The 24,964-nt window shown below is 31.5% G+C and overlaps 2 protein-coding genes across 13 annotated transcripts in view; one reads left to right on the forward strand and one right to left on the reverse strand.

The window, feature by feature from the left end:
- The window catches only part of LOC114337984 (mitogen-activated protein kinase kinase kinase kinase 5), a 134,574-nt gene extending 121,552 nt beyond the window's left edge, over positions 1–13,022 (reverse strand). For all 11 annotated transcript variants that reach the window (XM_050661125.1, XM_050661123.1, XM_050661120.1 and 8 more), the window contains exons 1-2: positions 12,830–13,022; positions 12,716–12,773 (exon numbers count right to left, since the gene is read on the reverse strand). In XM_050661125.1, coding sequence (XP_050517082.1) covers positions 12,716–12,773; positions 12,830–12,934 — 163 coding nt within the window. In that variant the 5' untranslated portion in view covers positions 12,935–13,022. The remainder of the gene's footprint in view (positions 1–12,715; positions 12,774–12,829) is intronic.
- LOC114335610 (guanylate kinase) overlaps positions 1–24,964 on the forward strand; it is a 345,069-nt gene that overhangs the window by 164,597 nt on the left and 155,508 nt on the right. Inside the window, exon 1 of one of the 2 annotated variants that reach the window (XM_050661133.1) lies at positions 13,134–13,363. The exons of the other annotated variant lie outside the window; for it this stretch is intronic. The gene's annotated coding sequence lies outside the window, so the exon portion shown is untranslated. Of the gene's footprint in view, positions 1–13,133; positions 13,364–24,964 lie in introns of those variants that run through there. 2 annotated transcript variants of the gene reach the window in all.

The following is a 24,964-nucleotide window of genomic DNA, read 5'->3' on the forward strand; positions in this document are numbered from 1 at the left end:
CAGTTAAAATGGGGGAAAATATAAGTGGACACCCGGTATAAAATTGTCATGTGCATTTTTTTATATTCATGTCCTCTGTACTATATGTTAAGTAAGAGTACTTTTCAGATGTGCATTTAATTAAAATAATTTTCAGATTTAATAAGTTTGCAACAAACACCTTGCATTGAAACTAATGTAGAAAAGATAACATGTTAATTAGCATTTTGTACTATGATTATTTATTTTAAATTCCTCAGTTTCCTTTCTACAAAATTGAAGATGTCTAAAAACTTCATTAGCATTCAAAATATAAATTCCTAAGTTTTAAAATATTCTCAGTAACAATTTACAATACTGCTGTTTTCAAAATATACTGATAATAACATCAAAACAATACACAATGAATTTATATTTTATTTATTGTACCAGGAAAACATACAGAAAAGTATACAGTAACCAAAAAACAATCAGATATTATTAGTTTTCCTTTCCATATTAGTCCAAGTGTGAGGCCACTTTCGTATGAAAAATGTTTCTGACTCGATTTCTTTGCGGATTCCTGTTCAAAAATGTCCCACAAATCAGAAGGGTGCCGGGTGAAACAATTTTTTAAGCAAATTCAAAATAAATTTTTTTTCCTCGAAAAATGTAGTTTTAGGTTTCTTGGGTAATTATAAACAATAAAGGTCTCTTGTCATATTTCTGAAAAGTTGACAGTTTTCGAGTTATAAGCGATTTAAAATCTGAAAAATGCGAAAATATGCATTTGCGATGCTTGAAAACTGAAAGTTTTAATAAAATGACAGATCTTTTTTATTTAAGATGACCCAAAAACGCTAAAAACATATTTTCGCGGGCAAAAAAGGCGATGTTTTAAATTTGTTAAAAAAAATATTAACCACTTTCTGCCTAAAAATTTCACCTGGCACCCTTCTGATTTGTTTATAAGGGATATTTTTTAACAAAAATCCACAAAGAAGCCGAATCAGAACAGTCAGACACAGGCAGCATAAATCCGGACACGGACCCTCAGGGAAACTAATTGGTGACCCCTGCGTTTAGGGAATAAGGTTTGTAAAAAAATCTTGGGATGATTAGATCAGGAAGGATCTGTTTTTAGGTGGATGTGAGAGGTGGTATTCGGATTTTTGCGGATAAAGTTAGGTGATAACTTCGTTAATAATAATTGACTTATGCTCCTTCTCAAATATGCCCGGAACATTAATAAAAAAAATAAAATATTTAAAAATTTCAAAAAATTTCGTTTTTTTTTTCTACTTTCTTTGCTTATAACTTTAAAACGATTAATTTTGGAACAAAGTCGTATACGAATAAAACAAAGATAATTAAATTTTCTATCAGATACGATTGGTTAAAAATGTCTTAATTTAACACCCTTGCTGCAAAATAGCAATAAATATAAAATAAGGGGGCAAAACAAGCCTGTCCTTATTCAATGTTTTTCCATCACTTGGAACCTTCCTAATTCGCTTAGAAAATTTTAGAATTAAAACCGTCCACGAAATTTCATTAAAATTGACTTACTAGATTTTGCATAATAATTTTGCAATCTAAACTTTTTTTTTAAATTAAAATTTTTTAAAATCTTGCACAACAAAAACTAGAACATACAAAGATTTGTCAATTTTTTGAATTGAAAATCAGATTATTTATGCAGCCTCAGCAATGTTTTAAAGTTATAACCAATTTTTTGGCTTATAAACAAATTAGTGCTGTGTCCAGGAGGGGGTGCTACGGGCTCCTTTATTTAGATGGACTTACCCAAGTTTTTTTATGTATTTTGACCTGTAGAACACGAATTTTTTGGGTAACAGTTGATCCGGATGTCGATAAGATTGTTATAAACAAAGAACTTGAGGAATTACATAACATCGATTTTTCGCAAAATAAAACATTTTTTGTATTTCTTGGGTAATTCTAAGCAAAAAATTTTCTTACAAGTTTTTTCGTAGGATGCATAGTTTTCGAGATAAACGCGGTGGAACATTCAAAAAATCGAAAAATTGCAATTTTTGAACGAGAATAACTTTTGATTAAAAAATAAAATAGCAATTCTGCTGACAACATTTGAAAGTGTAAGTCAAATTATACCGGTTTTAATTATTTGCAATGATAAAAATTAATTTTTTTATTATTAAACAAAGCTATTTGTTTATAAGCCAAAACATTGTTTATAATTTTAAAACATTGCTGAGGCCCCTTAAATAATCCGATTTTAATTCTGTAAAGTGTATTAGATAGGCAGAGCACCTCTTTATATGTAAAAAAAATTAGCCAACTTCTAAATGGTCTCCTTTTTGTTCAAAAAGATTTTAAAAAATTTGAACTTTTTTAAAAACATTTACATTGCAAATTTATTATGTGAAATCTATTAGGTCGATGTTAATGAAATTTGGTAGACCATTTAAGTAAGTTATAAGAATTTTCTAAGCGAATTACTAAGGTTCTAAGTGCCACCAAAGTGTTTAAAAGAAAAATTGAATAACAACAGGCGTATTTTGTCCCCTTATTTTGTATTTATTGCTGTATTGCAGAAAAGATAATACCTTAAGACATTTTTGACCAGTCGTATATCATACAAAATTGAATTATCTTTATTTTATTTCTCTACGACTTTGTTCCAAAACGAACCGTTTAAAGTTATAAGCAAAGAAAGCAGAAAGAAATCGATATTTTTCGAAATTTTTACATATTTTAATTTTTTTATTAATGTTCCGGGCATATTTGAGAAGGAGCATAAGTCAATTATTACACTAGTCAACAGATAAACAAAAATTTTTTGCGACAGATGTTAAAATGGCTGTACCGTGGAGATTAAAGCGCCCTGAATGCGAATTCAAACACTAAAATTTTCCACCACGTATAGATTTTGAGTTATTTTCTTCATAAGGTGCTGTGCATTTCTCCGCAGGGGTCCACGCGTACATTGTCTTGTCAGGTGAAATGTTAGATTTTGAGTAATAGAATGCATCAAATATAGCTGTTTATTATAAAAATTCTTTTATACTATATACACAGAAGTTCAGAACTAGAAATAAAAACTATAGTAAGTATTTTGTACACAGTTTTGTGCATATCCCAATTTTCCCATAACACTCTATGAATTAACACAAACACACATTTTATCCTGCATAGTAAAAAACTAGGAGAGCTCCTGGTTACGGTTCCTAAATATTATAAGTTTTACTGGCTAGTAAATTCCATTAAAAAAAATCCATCATTGTAATCTAGAACCTAGAGTTAAGCATAAGCATGTACTTTGGACAAGTGAAGGTCTCGAATTAAATCATGTAATTCGACTTGCTATATGCTTTTCGTTGCTTTCGTGAAAATAAGAATCATTCTTTTCTGATACATCATCGGGTTTACTTTTATCGCCATACATTTCCAAATCTTCCTCCCAATTTGCTGTGGGTCCTGGAACTGGTAAATCTTCTCCATGGAAAACGGCTTTATTGCTGAGATAATATCTGGATCTTCAATTTTATGTTTGCTTTTCCTTGAAAACACAAACACCTTTGTCATGCAGAAGTAACAGTCGTTAAGAACTATGTAAGTTTAAAGGGGTAGGTTTACTGATTAAGGAGTACCTTTGGTTTATTCTTTATTTAAATGTTAATGTGTTAGTCGTAGACATTTTAGATATCCCAGTGTTGTCAAATTATGCAAAAATTTTAGAAAAAAAATTACAAATGACTGTTTAAAAAAACTTAGTAAAATATTCATAACTCAAAAATGGTAACTCTTTTTTTGTTGAAAAAATCATAACTCAAAAATTTTACGTGTTAGGAACTTTTTATCATCATAATCATATTCAGAGAGCAAAAATTAACAAAAAACAGCATATGGCATTCCAGTCGAAAATTGGTTGTAAAGTAGTGTTATTACTGAAGGTGTCAGCTAACTTTATCTGCAAAAATCCGAATGCCACCTCTCACATCCAAAAATACACGTTTTTTTACAGATTAGTCCTGGTCTCGATTACAACTTTGAGTAATAGGAAACTTGCACATGTTTTTTATTACATAATAATGTTCAGTTTTGTTTAAAAATGAGATTTCCAAAATTTCACGCTTCAAAAACTCATAATAACTTAGAAGTACAAATTTAAAATCTTCTGCGATTTAAAATAGTTCAAACGACCCGTGACGTCACATAGGTGAACTATATAATTATGTTTATGGTTATAGTTAGGTATATTTTTTTCTAAGACCAAGAGAAACATGGGACCAAGCTATTGGAAAAGTTCTACAAAAGAGAGGCAAATCCTGGAAAGAAGCAAAAGTATTGGCACAAAATAGAAGTCAGTGGCGTAAATTTGTACACAATATCTAAGTTATTATTGTAATCCCGACACCAATAGGTAGAAGGGAATTTGATTATATATATATATATATTTTTTTTTTCTTCTTCTTCTTTAGTTTATTGGTCTCCACCTTCTTGGGTATCTGGCCAGCTCATCGTCGCGGAATAAGAAAAAAATATTTATATTCTAATGACACTAATCGTATGTCATTGTAATATATGCCAGTTTGTTGAGATTGGAGTTTGATACAGTTTTGGGAGGAAAGGAAAGAAGGTTTACTATGGGAAATAAAAGAAAACACTGTAAATGTTGTTTAGTGCCATTTTTAAAAGTACAAGTTTTCTGTGATTTAAAATAGTTCAAATGGTTCAAACGATCCCAAACACTATTCCTAACAATGTTTCTCCATTGGTCTCTATTTTCAGCTGCTCTAAGAGCTTCGCAGAATGAGTTTCCAGCTGAATGCTTTATTTGGTCAGACCATCTAGTTGGTGATCGTCCTCTTGATCTTCTCCCCGGAACGTTTCCAGAAACAAATAATCTCTCCAAACTGTCGTCACCTCTGCGAACCACGTGACCAAGAATTGCAGAATTCGTTGCAGACATAATGTGGACAGCCTTTTTTTAATATTGAGTTGGTTTAGAATGGAAACGTTTGTCCTATGAGCTGTCCAAGGTATGCGCAGCATTCTTCTCCAGCACCATATCTCAAAGGCATCAATTTTTTGGCGCTCGCATGCGCGAAGAGTCCAAGTCTTTGCTCCGTATAGAAATATTGAGAATACAAGGGCATTCACCAGTCTCATCTTGATATTTTGAGAGATGTCTTTCCAAACTTTAGTTAGGCGACTCATCGCATTTTTTGCCATACCAATACGTCTCCGAACTTCTGTTTCACAGTTACCATCGTTAGTTATACTAGACCCGAGATAGACAAAGGTGTTTACTATCTGGTATTCATGTAATATGTTAGTCAGTTGAATAGTGTCAAATCTGTCGACCACCATTATTTTTGTCTTAGCTTTATTGATTTTCAGACCAACTTTATTGCTTTCGTACTCAACTCTTCGCAGAAGATCAAACATTTCTTGCTCATTTGCTGCTATAAGTGTAGTGTCATCAGCAAATCTTAAATTGGAGATTTTCCTACCAGCTACTGTCACTCCGCCGGCATAAATTAACCGGTTAAATTGCATGTGACAGAACAAAATGTGTGTGTTTATGTTTTATTGGCACTGGTTTAAGCAACCAACTGGCCAGTCAATGTGTTTTGAATTCTCTCTTTTACAAAATATATGCTTAGTATCTAAATTGAAAACTATTACTACTACTAAGTTTTTTACTCTGTTTTTTTAATTTTTTTTTAATATATTTTTTAACAATTTTTTTATTATATTTTCATTATATTTTTTATTTTATTTTTTATTTTTTTGATTTAGTTTTTTTTTTCTTTTGTTTTTTTTTGTATTTTTTTGTATATTTTTTTTACTACGCTAAGACCTAAACCCGATTCAACCTCGCCGAGGTTTAGATCTTCTTAGTAACTTTTTATTTTTTTTAATTATTATTTTTTTTATAATTTTTTTTATTCTTTTTTTTTCAGAGCTTTAATTTTAAACAATTAACATGGTTGTATAAAATTTTATAAACATTTAGATTGTTTTATATAAACGCAATTTTATAAACAGAAAAAAACGCACGTCGGTGATTACATTTCGTCGGTGACATTTATAACATTTATTCTAGTTGTCAATAGATGGCGCTATAATCGAAATAAAAATTATTTTCGAATTATATAATATATCTACGAATATAATCTGTACAATTTATAAGACTATACAAATCAAAGAAAATGTAATAAACAGAACTAATTTGTTTTTATGCCAAATTGCAAATAAAATTTGACAACTGTCAAATTTAACTAAAATGTCATGTCACTAAAATGTATATTATCACGGACTTACCTTTTTTTCTATCATTTGTGACGCACTGAAAAATGCTCATGAAAAGAAGCATATAATCATCTTTATGGGCCCAACGAAACACAAAAACAACTTGTTTATCTTTGATACCATGTTTTAAATTAGGTACATTCTGTTGTGATTTACAACATTTTTTTCGAAAATTTATAAAATTTTATGCAAGTTCCCTATTGTTTTGCTTCTCGCAGATTAGGAAACAATTTAGTTACAAAAGATGAAAACCAACCAACCAAGATATTGTTACTGATTTGACAGCCCTTACAATGCAATTAGATGAAATTATAGTGCTCAAGGGAGATTTGGGAAATGAAAAAAATCTAGAAGACAGTAGTCACCTACCTATTATGCCTACTATACAACAAACAAGGAATGATGTATAGACATTGAAGATTGTTTTATAAGGATGTGAGGGGGTTGTAAGTGTACAAATCTAATATATTGTACAAAAGTTGAGAAATACATGTATGTATGTAGCAATTTTTAAAGTGTATTTATTTTTATCTACTCTTGATAACTTTAATAAAAACCTTGATAACTTTCGATATTTATGTATGTTAAACAAACTTCCCTGGTCCCCATGAGTCCAAGTGATCGAGAGTAGAAGTTTTATTTTTATCTACTCTTGATAACTTTAATAAAAACATAATGCAGATTTTTGTTTATATTCGGTTCAGATTTGGACCACCATCTCCATATAGCCATTTCAGCATCCTCATGCCTCATCAGTGAAGCTATGCAGTCATAGCTTCACTGATGCATGACTGCATAGCTTCACTGATGAGGCATGAGGATGCTGAAATGGGTATATGGAGATGGTGGTCCAAATCTGAACCGAATATAAACAAAAATCTGCATTTATCTTTTCCATTTTTACTCAGTTCTGAGTATTTAGAAACTGTCTTTCGGTCCTTTTCCTAGATGAAGAGAAGGTAAATGCGTGGCCTAAGTGTCCTTTTTGCTTTCTCCTATTTTCGTCGTCTCTGTGATTATATATTGTAAAATCCGGATATACGGGATGCAGCCAGAAAGCAGTTTATTAACGAAAAGTCTTGGATTTAAAATATTGTTTACTGTATTTTATTTCAATTATTCTAATTGTTTAAAAGGTAGTAAACTTTGTATCTAGGGCTTTTCGTTTTCCTCTTAATTTAATAAAAACCTTGATACTTTCGATATTTATGTATGTTAAACAAACTTCCCTGGTCCCCATGAGTCCAAGTGATCGAGAGTAGAATGTATCTAATATGTTAAGAATTATAAATATGTCAAACAATAAACCATTAATGGCAAGAATAAATAGATAGACTTAAGACTAGAGAAAAAACCGGCTTAGACTAGATTATTATAAAGAATAGAACTTATTGCTAGTAGGTCTGGATCCCGCGTATGAAAAAAAAGTTGATTAATAGCAAGCTGAAAATTTGTTAATAGCTTAAGGGTGTCTAGTCGGACAAACTTTGATATATGGGAACACTGGGACAGGGGAAGTTTTAATTGTGGAACAGGTTAAAAATTTGGAACGGTCAGACCACGAAAACGGCACATGTATTTTGTCCGACAGACAGACTTAAACTCTCCGAACAGAGATTAAACTCTCATGCAAAAATCAGACTGCTATTTATCACCAAATGGGCGTTTTAATGAGTGGAACATGTAGAATATGTCAAATGACAGGAATTATGACAAGTGATAAATAGCAGTCTGATTTTTGCATGAGAGTTTAATCTATGTTCGGAGAGTATAAGTCTGTTCTGTCGGACAAAATAAATGTGCCGTTTTCGTAGTCTGACCGTTCCAAATTTTTAACCTGTTCCACAATTAAAACTGCCCATGTTCCAGTGTTCCCATATATCAAAGTTTATCCGACTAGACACCCTTAAGCTATTAACAAATTTTCAGCTTGCTATTAATCAACTTTTTTTTCATACGCGGGATCCAGACCTATAGCTTATATCGCTGCTTCGCAAGAATGTAGGCTTAAGTAAAAAAATACGATTTTAGAGGAGAGGCATTTTAAAATTTTATGAATATGATTATGAGCATAACTCCGAATAAGTTGTTACTTTAAAGAAATTACCTATACAATTTTGTAAGAAATATGTCTACTTAAATACAAACTGTGATAACTAGATAAATTTATAAAGTGGTTTTGTTAACCCCTATTACATTTGAGTCTTTTTTCCTCAGAAACATTTACTTCAACTTTGTTAAAACGCTGACCTATCTAAAAAAGGGTCCTTATTTTAGAGAGAATTTTCACAAAAACTAATCGTAAGTATAAGATCAGTCGTCCTTGACGAGAAATAAACACACAAATTGCTTTACATTCTGTGCTATTTTGCGGCGTAACTAACTTGGGTCTGTATTCATATGAAAATGTTGAGTATTTAACTAATTTCACGCTTAACAAATATAGACACTTGCTGCCATCTCTTAGCGACTATTATTATTAACGTCGTAGGTCTTTAATCACGCCATAGATACTTTTATTTATTTTTAGTAGATCTGAATTAAAAAGTCAATTTCGTCAAATTTTGACTTAAGCCTACATTCTTGCGAAGCGGCGATATGTAATTAGCATATAGCTAATATAGATTGGACAGTAAATTAGAAAATATTCTAATATCTGCATAAACCATAGATGATAGATTTGAGAAGTTTAAACATTGACAATAAAAAACCATTATGCACAAAGAAATCAAAGTATAGCATAGCTATATGACTCCATATCAACAAAATACATATCATACATTTGAAATACTAAAATATTACAATTAAAAATACTTGAGATTGTTAAACAAAGTCAGACCTTTATCAAGATAATGACCCCTGTTAAATCTTGGAAACTTAAATGAAAGTACTGCTTTTCAAATTTGTTATCAATCAATTAAGTATCTTCTAGGTAAAACTCAAATTGAAGGTCTTATGTCTACCATACAATTTTACAGCCAGCAAAAACAATAACAAAATATGAGCTCCATAACTACATTGCCTAAAATCTGAAACACTGAAACAACACTAAAAAATGGCAAAGCTACTAGAAGTGACAACCTAGCGATATATTTAATAAAGGCTGACTCAAATGAAGCAGTAGAAAAGTTATACAAACTCTTTAAAAAAAATGGACGAAGAGAAATTAGGGGGCGTTCAAGTATTACGTAACGTGATTTTTGAAGATTTTTGACCCCCCTCCCCCCATGTAATGCACCATAATGGGCCGTTTAAGATTTTTGACCCCCCTCCCCCCAACATGCGTTACGTAATACTTGAACGGCCCCTTACCAAAGGAATGGAACGAGGTTGTAATCTTAAGATACCAAAAAATGGCGATCTATGTAAATACAACAATTGGCGAACAATAACAATGTTCCGTGTCACATCCAAAAATAATGCCCAAGATCATATTAAGGGCATAGGCGCAAAATGTCGGCTGTCAAAATGTTCAATGTGTTTTAAATGTATTCATTTTTTTTCGAATCCCGGGAAAACTAATAAATATTTTTGAAAAATTTAAAGGCAGAATGAAAGACTACTATTAGTGTTTATTTTAAGAGGCTACAGTAGCAATCAACAGGTAGCAACAAACGTGGTCCAAGATTGCAGCTGTAATTTTGAATATTTTGGCGAGATATTTGGCACACATATTCGTAATATAATAAAGAATGGCGGTACAGAGCCCAATTTGAGAAATATATTAGTATGTGGAAATTACTCTGTAATTAAATACAATATTAAAAAACGAGCCTGTACCGCCATTAAGAAGAACAAAATATTAAACTTTCTTCAAAGATTCAAAGATTAGGCAACATAGAGAAATTGTCACTGTCATTTTGACAAACCTGCGTCAGATTTTCTCTTATCTGTTCTGTTATCTTTGTCGATATCTGTTCAGTGCAGTAGTGTGTTATTTCAAGAATTCGTTATTGTTGTTTCATAGGAAAGTAGTGTTTATTTATAGTTAATTTATTATATTTTTGTGTAATAGAAGTAAGTTGTTAAAATATTTCGAATTCTAATGCGAGAATATAAAGCTTTAAGAGGATGTTTTATTCTAAAAATATCATCAATAGTTTAACAAAATGGGAAAAGTTAATCAAACGAAAAACCTTCCAAGAAAAAGTCCATTAAAAACAGTGCCAAAATTATGAAAACATGGAAATTATGAACTAAATAAAACACACCTCTTGTTTCGCTTCACAACGAAATGATTATTTATTATTACCTATTACTTCGTGCAAATACCTACGTTAACATAATAGGTCTGGATCCCGTGTATGAAAAAAAAGTTGATTAATAGCAAGCTGAAAATTTGTTAATAGCTTAACGGTGTCTAGTTGGACAAACTTTGATATATGGGAATACTGGAACAGGGGAAAACGGCACATGTATTTTGTCCGACAGAACAGACTTAAACTCTCCGAACAGAGATTAACCTCTCATGCAAAAATCAGACTGCTATTTATCACCAAATGGGCGTTTTAATGAGTGGAACAGGTAGAATATGTCAAATGACAGGAATTATGACAGGTGATAAATAGCAGTCTGATTTTTGCATGAGAGTTTAATCTCTGTTCGGAGAGTTTAAGTCTATTCTGTCGGACAAAATAAATGTGCCGTTTCCGTGGTCTGGCCGTTCCAAATTTTTAACCTGTTCCACAATTAAAACTGCCCCTGTTCCAGTGTTCCCATATATCAAAGTTTATCCGACTAGACACCCTTAAGCTATTAACAAATTTTCAGCTTGCTACTAATCAACTTTTTTTTCATAGATCCAGACCTATAAAATTTTCACCCATTTTGGTTTATTTTTATAAATATTTATTTACTAATAACAAAATTGTTTTCTATTACTTCCATTTAGCGCGCCTATGAGTTAAATTGTCAAAATATTGATCTTAGATACTGTCAAAAATTACCACTGTTGCCAAAGTTTCGCAGACCTTACGAAAAAAGGTATGATACTATCTCCCGAAGTTATATTGATGATGCGCTACTGTTTGCTCTTAACAAGGTACAGGGGTGAAAATAAAAGAGAAAATTTAGTGTGATTTTTAATTGCAAATATTTCATTCAAAAGAAACTTTCTATTTATTCTAAGGGTCTTTTGGCCCTCGGTAATAACGCAATCTTTCATTCTGTGTTAAAATTTTTCAAAAATACTTATTAGTTTTCTCAGGATTCGAAAAAAATGAATACATTTAAAACACATTGACAATTTTGATAGGCGACATTTTGCGTCTTTCCCCTTAAATAGACTGAAGGCAAAGCTAGACAAGAAACTAAGAAGTAACCAAGCAGGATTTTGTGCTAAATGCTCTACTATCGACCACATTTGTATAAGAATTATCTTGGAACAAGCTAGTGAATGGCAAAGCAAAATAAATATGTTTATTGACTTTGTAAAGGCCTTCGATTGTATACACAGAGAACAAATGTGGACGATTTTGAAACTACCTATATGGAGTACTGATGAAATATATTAATTTAATCAGATTATTCTACAAAGAATATAGAGCCACACTGGAGCAGTCAAGATAAACAATAGTATAACAGAAAGCTTTGAGATCAACAAAGAAGGAAGGCGGGGTGATCCATTCTCATCTATAATGTTTAGCATATTTGAAGCAAACATTAAAGGAACAGGTCTGATCTATCCCAAAAAACATGAGTGCTTAGCATTTGTGGACAATTTAGTAACATTGGCTAGAAGCAAAATAGAACTGATGGAAACAGTGGCAGTGAAGAGAGGGCAGCAACCAAAGGATTGTATATAAATGAAGCACAAACGAAGATTATGGAATAGACAAATAAGCACTTCATCCGGGGCAATACATCACAATGCAAAAGCAAAGAGAATAAAACATAAATTCGAAAAATTTGAGTTCTTCTTAACTGTCTACACAAAAGAACCTATCTGTGAAGAAGAAATACAGAAAGGAATTATGCCAGGGAACCATGCTACGGTATACTCTCAATGGGCTGTAAAGAAGCAAAAATAAATCCTGAAGAGCAAAACTAAAGACCTACAAGACACTAATAAGGTCCATAGTAAGGTATGCTTCTGAAGGGAATCATATTGATGATACTTTTTACAGCAGTTGCCCAGTCTATATATTTTACGTCATTAGTTAAAACCAAATTGAAGGTTTTATGTCTACCATACAATTTTACAGCCAACAAAAACAATAACAAACTATGAGCTCCATAATTATTTATAGCAATCAAGCAATTAAGAAAATAACTACATTGCCTAGAATCTTTGATCAGTTTCCAAATCAAAGCCATTAAAGGTTAATTATCTACTTAACATAAGAGCAAAATAAATCTAGAGATGGTTTATAAAACTTGTTTTGACTGGTAGTAAAATTTGCAAACTAGACTGACTGGCCTATGCATAACTATTAAAAATAATCTAAAATCTTACCAGGTTCTAGTTTTATCACTTTTATCGCAGCAAAATCATTAGTTGAGAGCCTTTTGGCCTAGAAAGAGAAAACCGTAAGGAGACTATTTGGAGATCTAAAATTATAATAAATACCTTATAAACGTCCCCATAAGTTCCACTCCCTATTCGCTGAATTAATTCGTAGTCATCCTGTGGGTTTCTTCTGGAGATATCCGAGCTCAATACTCCTTGAGCCATTTTTATTCAATTTTGCCTGATTACATTGTATGTACTGTTAATGTTAAAAATGATGAAATTAAAATGTTTACCTGAATTTGACTTTGACAGCAAATGCACTGCAGGCAGACATATTGGAAACAGTGCTGCTAACCGGTCACCGAAAAAACGAAATTTCCTGTTCTCGCCACATGTAAATTTTTACAGTGTGTGGAAAGGTGTGAGCTTGTTTGAGGTGCCGGTGAGAAAACTCAATCTAAAAATTATTAAAAAATAGGTCTTCATTGTATTTTAAGCCTTAATTACTACTTATTAATTCACTCTCCGGTACGTGCTTATAGATAAGAAACCGATTTTCGATTAATACAGTTGGTAAAAGACGAAGATTGTTACAAGACATAGCCGTGGGAACAAAAGGGGAAAAGGGCTGACAATATCGAAATAATCTGGGTAAGTAAGTGTGCGATTTTACCTATCAATTTTAATTTTTTGTTTCATCGGGACCTATTCACGTAAATTTGTCGATTATTCTTATAAAGGAAGTTTATAATTGACCTTGAAATTTCATACTTAAACCTTACATATTTTAATAGATAATTTGATTTAATTCTTTTTTTAAATACGAATGTGTATAATTAATAATCTAATATAAAACAAACCACATTTTTTTATTTAATAATTTATCATTTTTATGGTGAATTTATCAGAATACCAATTCCTTATGATAACAAAAACAACAATTTAAATCGATTAGGTACCTGTATATTAAGTAAAAAATAGTTATAAAAGATAGTGTTTAGTAAACAATGTGAGGATAATGGTTAAATAAACTTTTATGGAGGAAACTTATATTTTTGTGTAATTTAATGCAACATTAAATTACTTAAACCGGTTGAAAAGCTCACAAAGTAATATTGCTTGCAGAGTATGGTGCAAATGAAAGGAATAAATATATTATGTCGTAAGCCAGACACTTAAATGAAAAATCCTGAAACAGGTAGATTTTTATTTTTAAATTACGATTTTTTGACATGTGTCATACTAGTGACGTCATCCATCTGGGCGTGATGATGAACCGACAATAACATAGGGGTCGTGTGCTAGCTCATTTGAAAGTTTATTGAATTCTCTATTCACTAACATAAACCCAACATTAATACAGTGTGTCCAAAATGAAAATCCTTTAGAATTAAATAAATTTACACAAAAAGAAGTTTATGTAATTTATTTAATTTAAAGTAGTCCTACATTTTATTGCCGTCAGAAAACAAAAAAATATTTGGCAAATAAACATTGCTTTTCATTTAAATTCAATGTTCAAGCTGCCACTCACCTGCCGCTTGGCAGTTTTAACATTAAATTTAAGCAAAGAGCAATGTTTATTTGTTAATAATAATCTGTTTTCCGACAACAGCAAAATGTATTTTGAATTAAATAAATTACATACATTCTTTTTGTGTCAATTAATTTAATTTAAAAAACATTTACGCCCTGTATAAGTTAATACAGTTGTATGTTAATATTTATATTACTGAATAGAAAATTGAATATCCTTTAAAACGCTAGCATATTACCCCTATTTTCATTTTAAAAAATCATTGATTACGTCATCACGCCCGGATGGATGACGCCACGACATAGTGTGATGTATATGTCAAAAAATCATAATTTAAAAATAAAAATCGACCTGTTTCAGAATGTTTCCTTAAAATCGCTGGCTTACGAAATAGCGAATTGTATTCCTTTCATTTGCATTTTTTTTTTCATACTTGATGTTTGTTTCTATGCGATGTGTTTTATGCTTATCATTCTTTGTAACAATCAAACTTCAATTAACTATGGGAGCCAATTGTTTAAAGGCTTCGTGTAGCTCAGTCACTCAGGACCTCGATTTTTGATCATTCGCTTCATTATCGATCATTCGCTATCTCTACACTAAACAGATACGTAGCGAATACGTTCGATAACGAAGCGAAGGGTCAAAAATCGAGATCCAGGTGTAAGTTCATCCTATCTTAATTGAAAAAGTGAAGGGGCCCACGGAATTTGAATGGACAAATAAAGCATGTAATTAATTAATCATATTTATTTTACATTAAAGGAAAAATAGAATAGTTTCGATTTCATTATCAACAACCAAATCCTATTATATTTTTCTTTTAATGAAAAATCAATATAATAGTTAATTGTATATTGTATTTGACCCTTTCAAGATTCATTGTTCACTTTTTCAATTAAGATAAAACGACCTTACATCTGAGTAACTGAGCTAGACGAAGCCGTAAACAATTGGTTCCCCTAGTTAGTTGGAGTTTTATTATTATCCACAAGGAAGAATTTCCTGGCTGTATACCATTTACTTACAAGAACATGCCGAGCGGAGCCACAGGCTCAGTTTGTTCTTGTAATTATAACCACACTTTGTTTTTACCTTGGTCATCATTTCAACTTTAAATTTTTGTCTTAATTAATACGGTTATACTTATTTTAGGTAACACTGATGAAGCTCTTGTCACAGAGCGAAAACGTTTTGTTTTTATATTTGTAGCCCTTTTACGGGCTTTTTAAATTAATATATCTTTTACCAAGACGAATTTTTCATTAAATTTACTTTTATTATTACACCACACCTTACACAATTTTTTGTAGTAGGGTTCGAATGTTAAACAGTTAGAATCTAAAACATCGGGCTCCACGTTGAGCGCCAATTAGACAAACTTTGGCTGCAAAAATCCTCCGTAAACATAAAATGCATTCCTACTGCATACAGTTACATTAAGAATTGATAGTCGATGATTATCATCGCAGATTAGTTGTTTGCCAATGGTCTCAGCAAGTGCATAGCGACCGATTTTTTTCGATTATGTGCTTTTTGGAGATGAGGCTACATTTCACAAAAATAGAACAGTGAATCGGCATACTTTTCATTAATATGAAATCATAGTCAGACTAGGTGGTCTTCATAATAATTATTTGCCATTACTACTGCAAAATGTTCCACGTATTATTGGACAAAACATGCAGTTTTTACACTATGGTACTCCAATTCATCGCATTGCTCTTATTTACAGTTATCTACGTCATAACTCTCCTGCGAGGTGGATAGGCAAAGGACCAACGGTTTGGCCACCGCGATCACCGGAATTGTTGAGCATTGATTTTTTCATGTGGGGCTGTATAAAAAACCTTTTGTACTAAGCCTCCAACAACACCAGATGATATGGAAAATATAATAAGGGAACCTCTTAATAATATTTACTTACAAATGCTAGAAATTTGGCTCGGTCGTTTGAATATCGGTTACAAGCTTGCATACTCCTTGGAAGCCGAAATTTTGAACATTTACTTTAGACTAATTCTTTAATATAACATCTATAAATTGTTACTATACATTGTATTGGCATGGTTTATATTTTGTATTAGTTATTTATTGAATAAAAATAATTTTATTATTTGTTTTATTTTGTTATTACACGAGACCAAGTTGTTTCTACCTACAAAAATTGAAGGTATTCCCGAAATTTGAAGAAAACTAAAAATATCTCGGAAAATAATGAGTTTAGGTATGTATAATGAATGCTTCATACAAATGAAAGAGAAATATTTTGAAAAAATAAAATATAGGGTTACACAAATATAAGGAAATCGTAATTTTCTTTTGTAGTTCACCTTCTTCTTCTTCCTCTTTATAAGCAATTCTACTTATTCATTGGCGGATTGATACCTATATGGAAGGTTGTCACTCTATCTTTTGAGCGGTCATCCGATACTTTTGCCAATTGCTGATTTATCTCTTGCTATTTTGACCACACAGGTCTCCCCCATTCTGCTTGTTCCATTCTTTTTTTTCTATTTAATGTCTATACGTTTTTGCAATGTACCGGGTGTCCCAATAAGAATGGCTCTCGGCCATATCTCAGGAACCGTTTATAGTACAGCTTTGAGAAGAAAATATTTATAACAAAAGTTGCCTCGAGAAAAGCCTGGAAATTATTTTCAGAATTGTAGGTCCACCGCTAGAGGGCGTAATTGAATATCAAAAATTAAGAAATCAAAATTTTACAAAATTTACCTAATGAAAGGGCACTGGAAATCCAATCATCGTATTCTTCATAAAATTCTGCACATATTTGATTTCACAAGTTTGTCTACCATGCAAATAAGAGGTGGCGGTGAGTGGGAACCTTCTTATGAAAAAATGGCTGTAAGTCCGGTTCTGCTAAATAGAATTTTGCATACTTGGTCTTGTTGAAAACAGCTCTTTTTTGTCAATGTAAGGGTCTTATTTTCGAAATAGCCTAATAAGTAATATGCCAGCTAGTATGCGTTATTTAATTATTTTCGGAAATCTAGTTTTCTTTGGAGAATATTAGATACAAGTATGCATTTTTAATTTTGTATTACAAAATTAGACCAAATTAGCGACATAATACCGAAAACCGTATGTCGGTACCTTTTTTCTATCTCGAGATATCTTAAGAAACGTGTAAATTTTAAACAACTGTTAATGTCACTGGTAAACGAAGTTAAGGAAAAGTAGTGTGCTATGGAAAAAACAAAGAAACGTTTTCCAGATGTAAACGTATATAATTAATTAAAACAACAATAAGACAAACAACAGTATAAAATATAACAAAGAAATAAAAGCAACTACTTACTTAGTGACAACTTAAATGTTGAAATTTTTGCCCATCATTTTCGATGCAAGCATTTACTCTTCCAAGAGTAGATCGAACAGCAACAGATTGAACTGTCTCAATTTCTGCTTTCGCAATGCTTTGAATGGCGTTTCGTATTCTCTAGACTCTAGATTATAGATGTTTTCTCGACTAGTGGGCCTAGCGGCAAAAACAAGGTCTTTAATCCGTCCCCATAAATAAAAGTCTAAAACAGTTAAATCTGTTGCTATTCAATCTACTCTTGAAAGAGTAAATGCTTGCATCGAAAATTATGGGCGACAATTGGAACATTTAGGCAGTCACTAAGACTAAGTAAGTAGTTGCTTTTATTTCTTTGTTATGTTTTATAATGTTGTTTGTCTTATTGTTGTTTTAATTAATTATATACGTTTACATCTGGAAAATGTTTATTTGTTTTTTCCATAGCACACTACTTTTCCTTAACCTCGTTTACCGGTGACAGTAACAGATATGTTTAAAATTTACACATTTCTTAAGATATCTCGAGATAGAACAAAGGTATCGACATGCGGTTTTACGGTATTATGTTGCTAATTTGGTCTAATTTTGTAATACAGGATTAAAAATGCATACTTGTATTTAATATTTTCCCAAGAAAACTAGATTTCTGAAAATAATTAAATAAGGCTATTTTATTTGTTAATTGTTAGGCTATTTCGAAAATTAGACACTTACATTGACGAAAAAGAGCTGTTTTCAACAAGATCAAGTATGCAAAATTCAATTTAGCAGAACCGGACTTACAGCCATTTTTTCATAAGAAGGTCCCCACTCACCCCCACCTCTTATTTGCAAAGGTAGACTTAAACTTGTGAAATCAAATATGCGCAGAATTTTATGAAGAATACGATGATTGGATTTCCAGTGCCCTTTCATTAGGTAAATTTTGTAAAATTTTGATTTCTTAATTTTTGATATTCAATTACGCCCTCTAGCGGTGGACCTACAATTCTGAAAATAATTTTTAGGCTTTTCTCGAGGCAACTTTTTGTTATAAATATTTTTTCTCAAAGCTGTACTATAAATGGTTCCTGGGATATGGCCGAGAGCCATTCTTATTGGGACACCAGGTACATTATTCTTATGCATTTACCTACTTCTGTTTTTAGTTCTCTTTCGATCTCTCAGAGATCTTAATTCGTCTCAGTGTTCTGATATCTGCCGTTTCCACTAGTCTTTGTGTTGTGGCTGTGTAGTTTGCCCATATTTGCTTTTTGTACTTGATCTATCACTTCCGGGCAGTGTATTTCGTAGGTATTTTATTTCCATTCCTTTTTTCTGATTGGTTCTTTGCTGGTTACTATTGTTTTAGACCTCTGAGTTAAGGCCATCGGTACATAATTCGCAAATATTTTACGGGTATCCCTACTTTTTCTGTCTTTACACGGCAAATTACGTGTAGTAAAATTCACACTGGTATGGATATGTAAACATTACTAGAATGTCATTCTACTTGAAAAGGTCATCATTAATAAAGATATGGCTTTTGAATGTTCTTGGATAACTGTTATTTTTATAATTGCAAATTATTAATTCAGTTAATAAATGTGATAATTTTTTCACTAAATATGTATTCAGTGATTGTAATAATTTAAATGTACAACAGAAACTAATACTCAATCGAGAAAAGAGGAAAAGTGTTAAAGTGCTTTTTTAATAATATATTGTTACTATGAAACGCTTACAATTTTGAACATCTTTAACAACAAAATACTTGGATCACAAAATATATTATCCTGATGTATTCTCTGCTTGGATCTTCCACAAATAATAAATAAATAACTTTTTATTAAGTTCACGTCTTAAATCAATTATTTATCAATTACACTAAATATCAATATTATTTAATCAACAACTCAAAATATTCCCGATGCCATATCAAATATTTAAAATTGTCACTGATTGTCACTGTCTGACTAACAGTATGCTGACAATATTCTATTCGAATGAGTGCGTTGTATGACAAAGATAGATTTGAAATATTACCACGGACATTGTGTTCATTTTTTTCGAATCCTGAAAAAACCAATAAATATTTTTGAAAAATTTAAACGCAGAATGGAAGACTATATTATTACCGAGGGCCGAAAGTCCCTTAGAATAAATAAAAAGTTTATTTTGAATGAGATATTTTAAACTAAATATCACACTAAATTTTCTCTTATTGTCAATTAAATTATTTTGCTTTTATGTTGAATCTATTCATTTTGGATACCAATGTTGCGTCGTCTGAGTATTTTTACTTCTTTGTTTCCCATTCTGTATCCTCTTCCTTTGTTGACACTTTTGATGATTTCATCCACAATTAAATTAAGGAGCATAGGGCTCAATGAGTTCTCCTGTCTTACTCCGTTGTCTATGTGTATCTAGAGGTTATGTAAGTTGTCCATCTATTCGACTTGCATTTTGTTGTTTTGGTAGATGTTTTCGATAATTTTTATATTTAGGAGGACTTCTCTATTATACAGAGTGAATCTTATTCTGTAAAATGCTTTCTTCAAGTCATTCAGGCATAGAAATGCTAGTCTATTAGCCCTAGTGATTTAGTTTATGACTAATATTGAATCTATAAACGATCTTTCAGTACGAAAATCCTGTTGTTCATCTGCTAAACTTATCCTCTGGTACTCTGGTTCATTAGCTGTTGTAATATTTTAATTGTAAGTTTTTGGGTAGTATTTAATAACCAGAGAACGACAGTTCTCGCCAGTGGCGCATAGCCACACCCCCCTACACGCGACACTATATTTTATATACACGAAATTTTCGATTTTCTAAATCTGACGGAATTGCAAATTGTGCCAACTCCCATCTAGTCTGGGCAGTTTATCGGAGAACAGGCCATTTTCGGGAAAAGTTATTTACCAGCAATTTTATTGCTGGAATCGAATCTTATGATTGTATATATTAATAATATAGGTATGCAAAGTCCGCAGATAGTGTGCTACTTTTTTTATAAACAAAATGGCGCCCGAAAATCTTGTTTTTTTCAATTTTTGCTCTATAACTCCAAAGATTTTAACTTAACACCAAAAACACCCAAATAAAAATTCACCGTAATTAAATTCTGCATAGAGACGTGTTTTTCCCGATTTACTTCGACGAAAAGTTTCCCCGGAAAATGCGGGGTTTTCCAACAAAATCTTTAATTTTCAACTAAAATTTTAGATAAGTAATTGTTTATCAATAATTAAATAACTTGGTAGTACAAAAGCCCTTTTTGTATAGATTATAATTCCAGAAGCCGATGTAAATTGAATGAACAGTTTAGCAACAACTGAATTGTTAATTAAAAATTTACGGTCGATATGACAACCACAATAATTATGATACATAAGAATAGCTATGATTTTTGTATAAAAAGACACTGTACCTATCTAATGTACTTTACAGAATTGAAATTAGACTATTTAAGCGGCCTCAGGAATATTTTAAAATTATAAACAATTTTTTGGCTTATAAACAAATATAATATCTCGGGAAATATTAAACTAAATGAAATCATGAAAACGGTATTGGAAAAATAGCGGTAGGACGCTTCTTTTAAAAGAAAAAATGTTTAATTGTGATGAGTGGTTCCTGAGATACAACCGGTTAAAGTTGACCGGCATTTACGGCAAAGATATAAACAATGGATCATAATTTTCGAACCATCACCTTTTTATTTTTATCCTCTTTCTTCACACCAACTTTCATATCTTTAGAATAATCATAACATAATAAAAACTATCGATATTACGAGTGAAAATTGCCAAAAATAGCAAGATTCCAATCAAAAATCAGGTTAGAGAAAATGTCGTAATCTCAAAGTTCAAAATCGGTATACGCTGTGAGCTTCGCTGGTGTCGCTCCTAGCGGTTACTAATTCAACTTTTACTGGTAATTTTTAAATTTATTATTTAATTGTTATCGCGTAATATTTACAACGCAAAAAAGTAATTAAATTGTAATCGATTTTTTTAAGATTTTTCTAATCATTTTGACGTTCTATTGATAAAATATCAATTTCTTACTTCGGATACTTTGACAATAATCGTGTAGATGGCGCTAAGATTATAATAGATTATTTATAATTAGGTATTACGGAACATTAAAAAAACTTAAATTCAGTATTTAAAACGTAACTATATTTAAGGTAAAAATATATACCACAGCTTTGACCAACTAATATTGTTTATAATTAATGTTTTTAATTTTAATTTTAAATTAATCACTTCGACATTTATGTCAAATTTCCGGTAAACGTTTACAAACTTGTCACTACTGGCGTTCGCGAATTTGTAAATATCCCCTCTACGTACGAGCTCACAGCGTATACGTTAAAAAAATGCATTTTCTCGGCTTCCCATGGAGCAATTTTCTTCATTCTTTTTTTGTTCCCAAGTAACTTGAGTAGAGCCATCTAACTAACGCAATATTAAATGTCAAAGTTGCTTTTGTTTTGTTATAATAAATTCATTTATTTATTATAACAAAATTTTTAATTTGTTTAAATAAAGATTGTTTAAACAATTATGTATACAGCTTTCAAATGAGAATATTTGTGTTTTTAACGTTAAAAGGTACACTTGTAGTAAGTTTATCTAAAAAATGTCTACAAAGTTAAAATCTTTGAAGTTGTAGACCAAAAATTGAAAAAAGCACGATTTTCGGGAGCCATTTTGTTTATAAAAAAAAGTAGCACACTGTCTGTGGACTTTGCATACCTATATTATTAATATATACAATCATAAGATTCGATTCCAGCAATAAAATTGCTGGTAAATAACTTTTCCTTGTATTTTGCTAATTAGCCCAGAGTAATCTTAAAGTTCAGGAAAAGACTCACCCATTCATATGTCAACCATCCATTTTGGTCCAAGGGTGTGGATTTTACGGCCCTTTCTATTTAGGGCCTGTTTTTCGTTCTCGTCCACAAAACTCCCAAAAACTTCGAAAATTTAAGTCCCACCTTTGCGGCCTCTAATAGTACTGATCACTGACCATTACCTTTCCAACGCATGTCTAATTTTGAAAACAGGTTATACCATTCAAAAGTTACCGAGCTCAGAAATATGACACAATTTAAAACAGGGAAAATGTTTGTGGATATGTATGTATGTGACTGGAAAAGTAAACCAATCTGAATTTTTTTCTGCGTTTGAAGAGGGGGTCAGGGCCGATTCAGAACCGGTGTAGTTTGTGACTTTTGACCACCCATAAGCCAGCTATAGGACTTGGTAGGTACAAAACGGAATATTTTTTGGGGGTATAATATATCTTCGGTTCAAGAAGAGACAGGAGAACCGCAAATACACCAAATCAAAAGTTAAGCTTTCAAATGGTGTCTAGGATCAGTATCGCCGAAAAACTGAAAAACTAAACTTTGAAAATTTTGGTTTTTCGACAATTACAAAATTTCAGCCTACGAATTGCGCCCATAACTGAGCGTTTGTAGAATAACTCTATGCGAATCTGACGGTGTATACCTCATATCCGGGAAAATTCGAATTTTTATGTTATAGGCATCATAAATATGATCAAATCTATTTCCTATGGGAAAAACGGTTTTTCAAGCTCAATAATTCCTGTAATAGCTTCAGTTATCATACTTGACCTTACATGCATCAGATACTACTTGTCAATACGTTTTAAACTCATGTTTAGTGATCAAAACCGGTTAAGCCGTTTAGAAGTTATTATTTTGTTTATAAGCCAAAAATGACTATTTTAGTAAAATGTTTTCGGAGTCATAAAAATGATTTTTTTAAATGCGTTGAAAATATGACTATTCTTCTTTCATGTTGTTTCCACAGAATTGCTATATCATTATTATTTTCTGAACAATAACATTGCGGAAAAAAAAGCTCTTTGGGATAAACAAATTGAATAAAATTTAAACTAATTGACGAATCGTCTTAAAATTTTTTGTGCATTGTGTGGACTGTTTAACTCAACTTTTCTTGCAATATGAAAGTCTTAAATTCATTTTCGCAAAAGTTATAGCAAATTTTTTATTTTCGAAATTTTAGTTTTATTTTGCAATATCCGAAGCAACAAATGATCGGACCAAAATTCAAAAAGCGGTATTTTAAACTTCATCTACTAAAAGAAAAATATTATAAAGAAGATATTTAATTACCCTATTTTTACCTGTACCTAGCGATTTAAATGAAAAACTCCCATTTTTGACCCTTATTTGTTAATAACTAAATTTCTCGTCCAAACTGTGACGGGCATTTTTGTATGTATAATGTATTAGGTATATAGTACCCAAAAACCCATTTGCAACATGGCTGCTCAAGTGTCCCGAACATGGTATATTTTTGCCCTATTTTCCTGGTGTAGTGTCGCTTTATCAAGCTTAGACAGTTTAAAGTGTAAACGGACTTATCCTATATTTTACTGTTTAATTTTGTGTTCTTAGAGCCAATAAAGTCATATCTTTCATACTTCACACGTTGTATCACTTCAGCCAGCATATCTTATCGAAGTTAATACCGCGTCAAATTCACAATTCTTCGGGTATATCTTCTAGTCCAGGTGCTTTGTTCCTCTTCAGCTGTTTACATACATTTTTAATTTCTTCTGTTGATAATCTTATTGACGAGCCTACTATTGCAATTCTATCTTGGATTTGGTTTCCATGTTTTTGAAATTCGACTGTATTTTCTATTAAAAGTTCTTTCACATACTCTTCCCAGTCTTCAGTCTTTTCTTTTCACAAATGTTTGATCAATTTTCAACTTTCTGTGTGCCTGGTTCCTCCTAGATAAGTATTTATTCGTTGGCAGTTTCTTCCCAAGACTCGTTCTTCATTTTAGAAATCTTTCTTCGTACGTGTGCTTATTTTTCTTTATATTTATAATATGAAAATATACAGGGTGTATCTCTGAATGCGGGATAATTTCCAAGCACGGAAGTTACCTACATTTTTTCTAAATAGCTTTTTTGTACACTGTACACTCTGTACCATAATGGAATTATTGACCAACGTCGCACTAAAAACGCACACTGTACAGAGTGATTGATAGTGGGGTAAAGCTCAATAGATCCGCTATAGTAATATATAGCAATAAAAGTTAATAACAAAAATTTTAGACACCTTTGAGCTTCACATTACAAAATTAGTTAGAATGTTACGATAACACAGTGGCAGACCAAACATATGTTTTTTTAAATGGAACACCCTATATTTTATTTTAAATTCGAAATCCTGTTAACTTCTCCATCACAAAAATATAAAGGTTTTTTATGTTATACAGGGTATTTACAAAGTTATAACCAATTTTATATGAAAATCGTAAAAAGTTCAACTCCCTGTACAAATAAAACTAAGCAAAACAGCCATGGTTTATTGATGCCATATTTT

Source organism: Diabrotica virgifera, chromosome 9 (genome assembly GCF_917563875.1).
Source record: "Diabrotica virgifera virgifera chromosome 9, PGI_DIABVI_V3a".
Classification (NCBI taxonomy): domain Eukaryota; kingdom Metazoa; phylum Arthropoda; class Insecta; order Coleoptera; family Chrysomelidae; genus Diabrotica; species Diabrotica virgifera.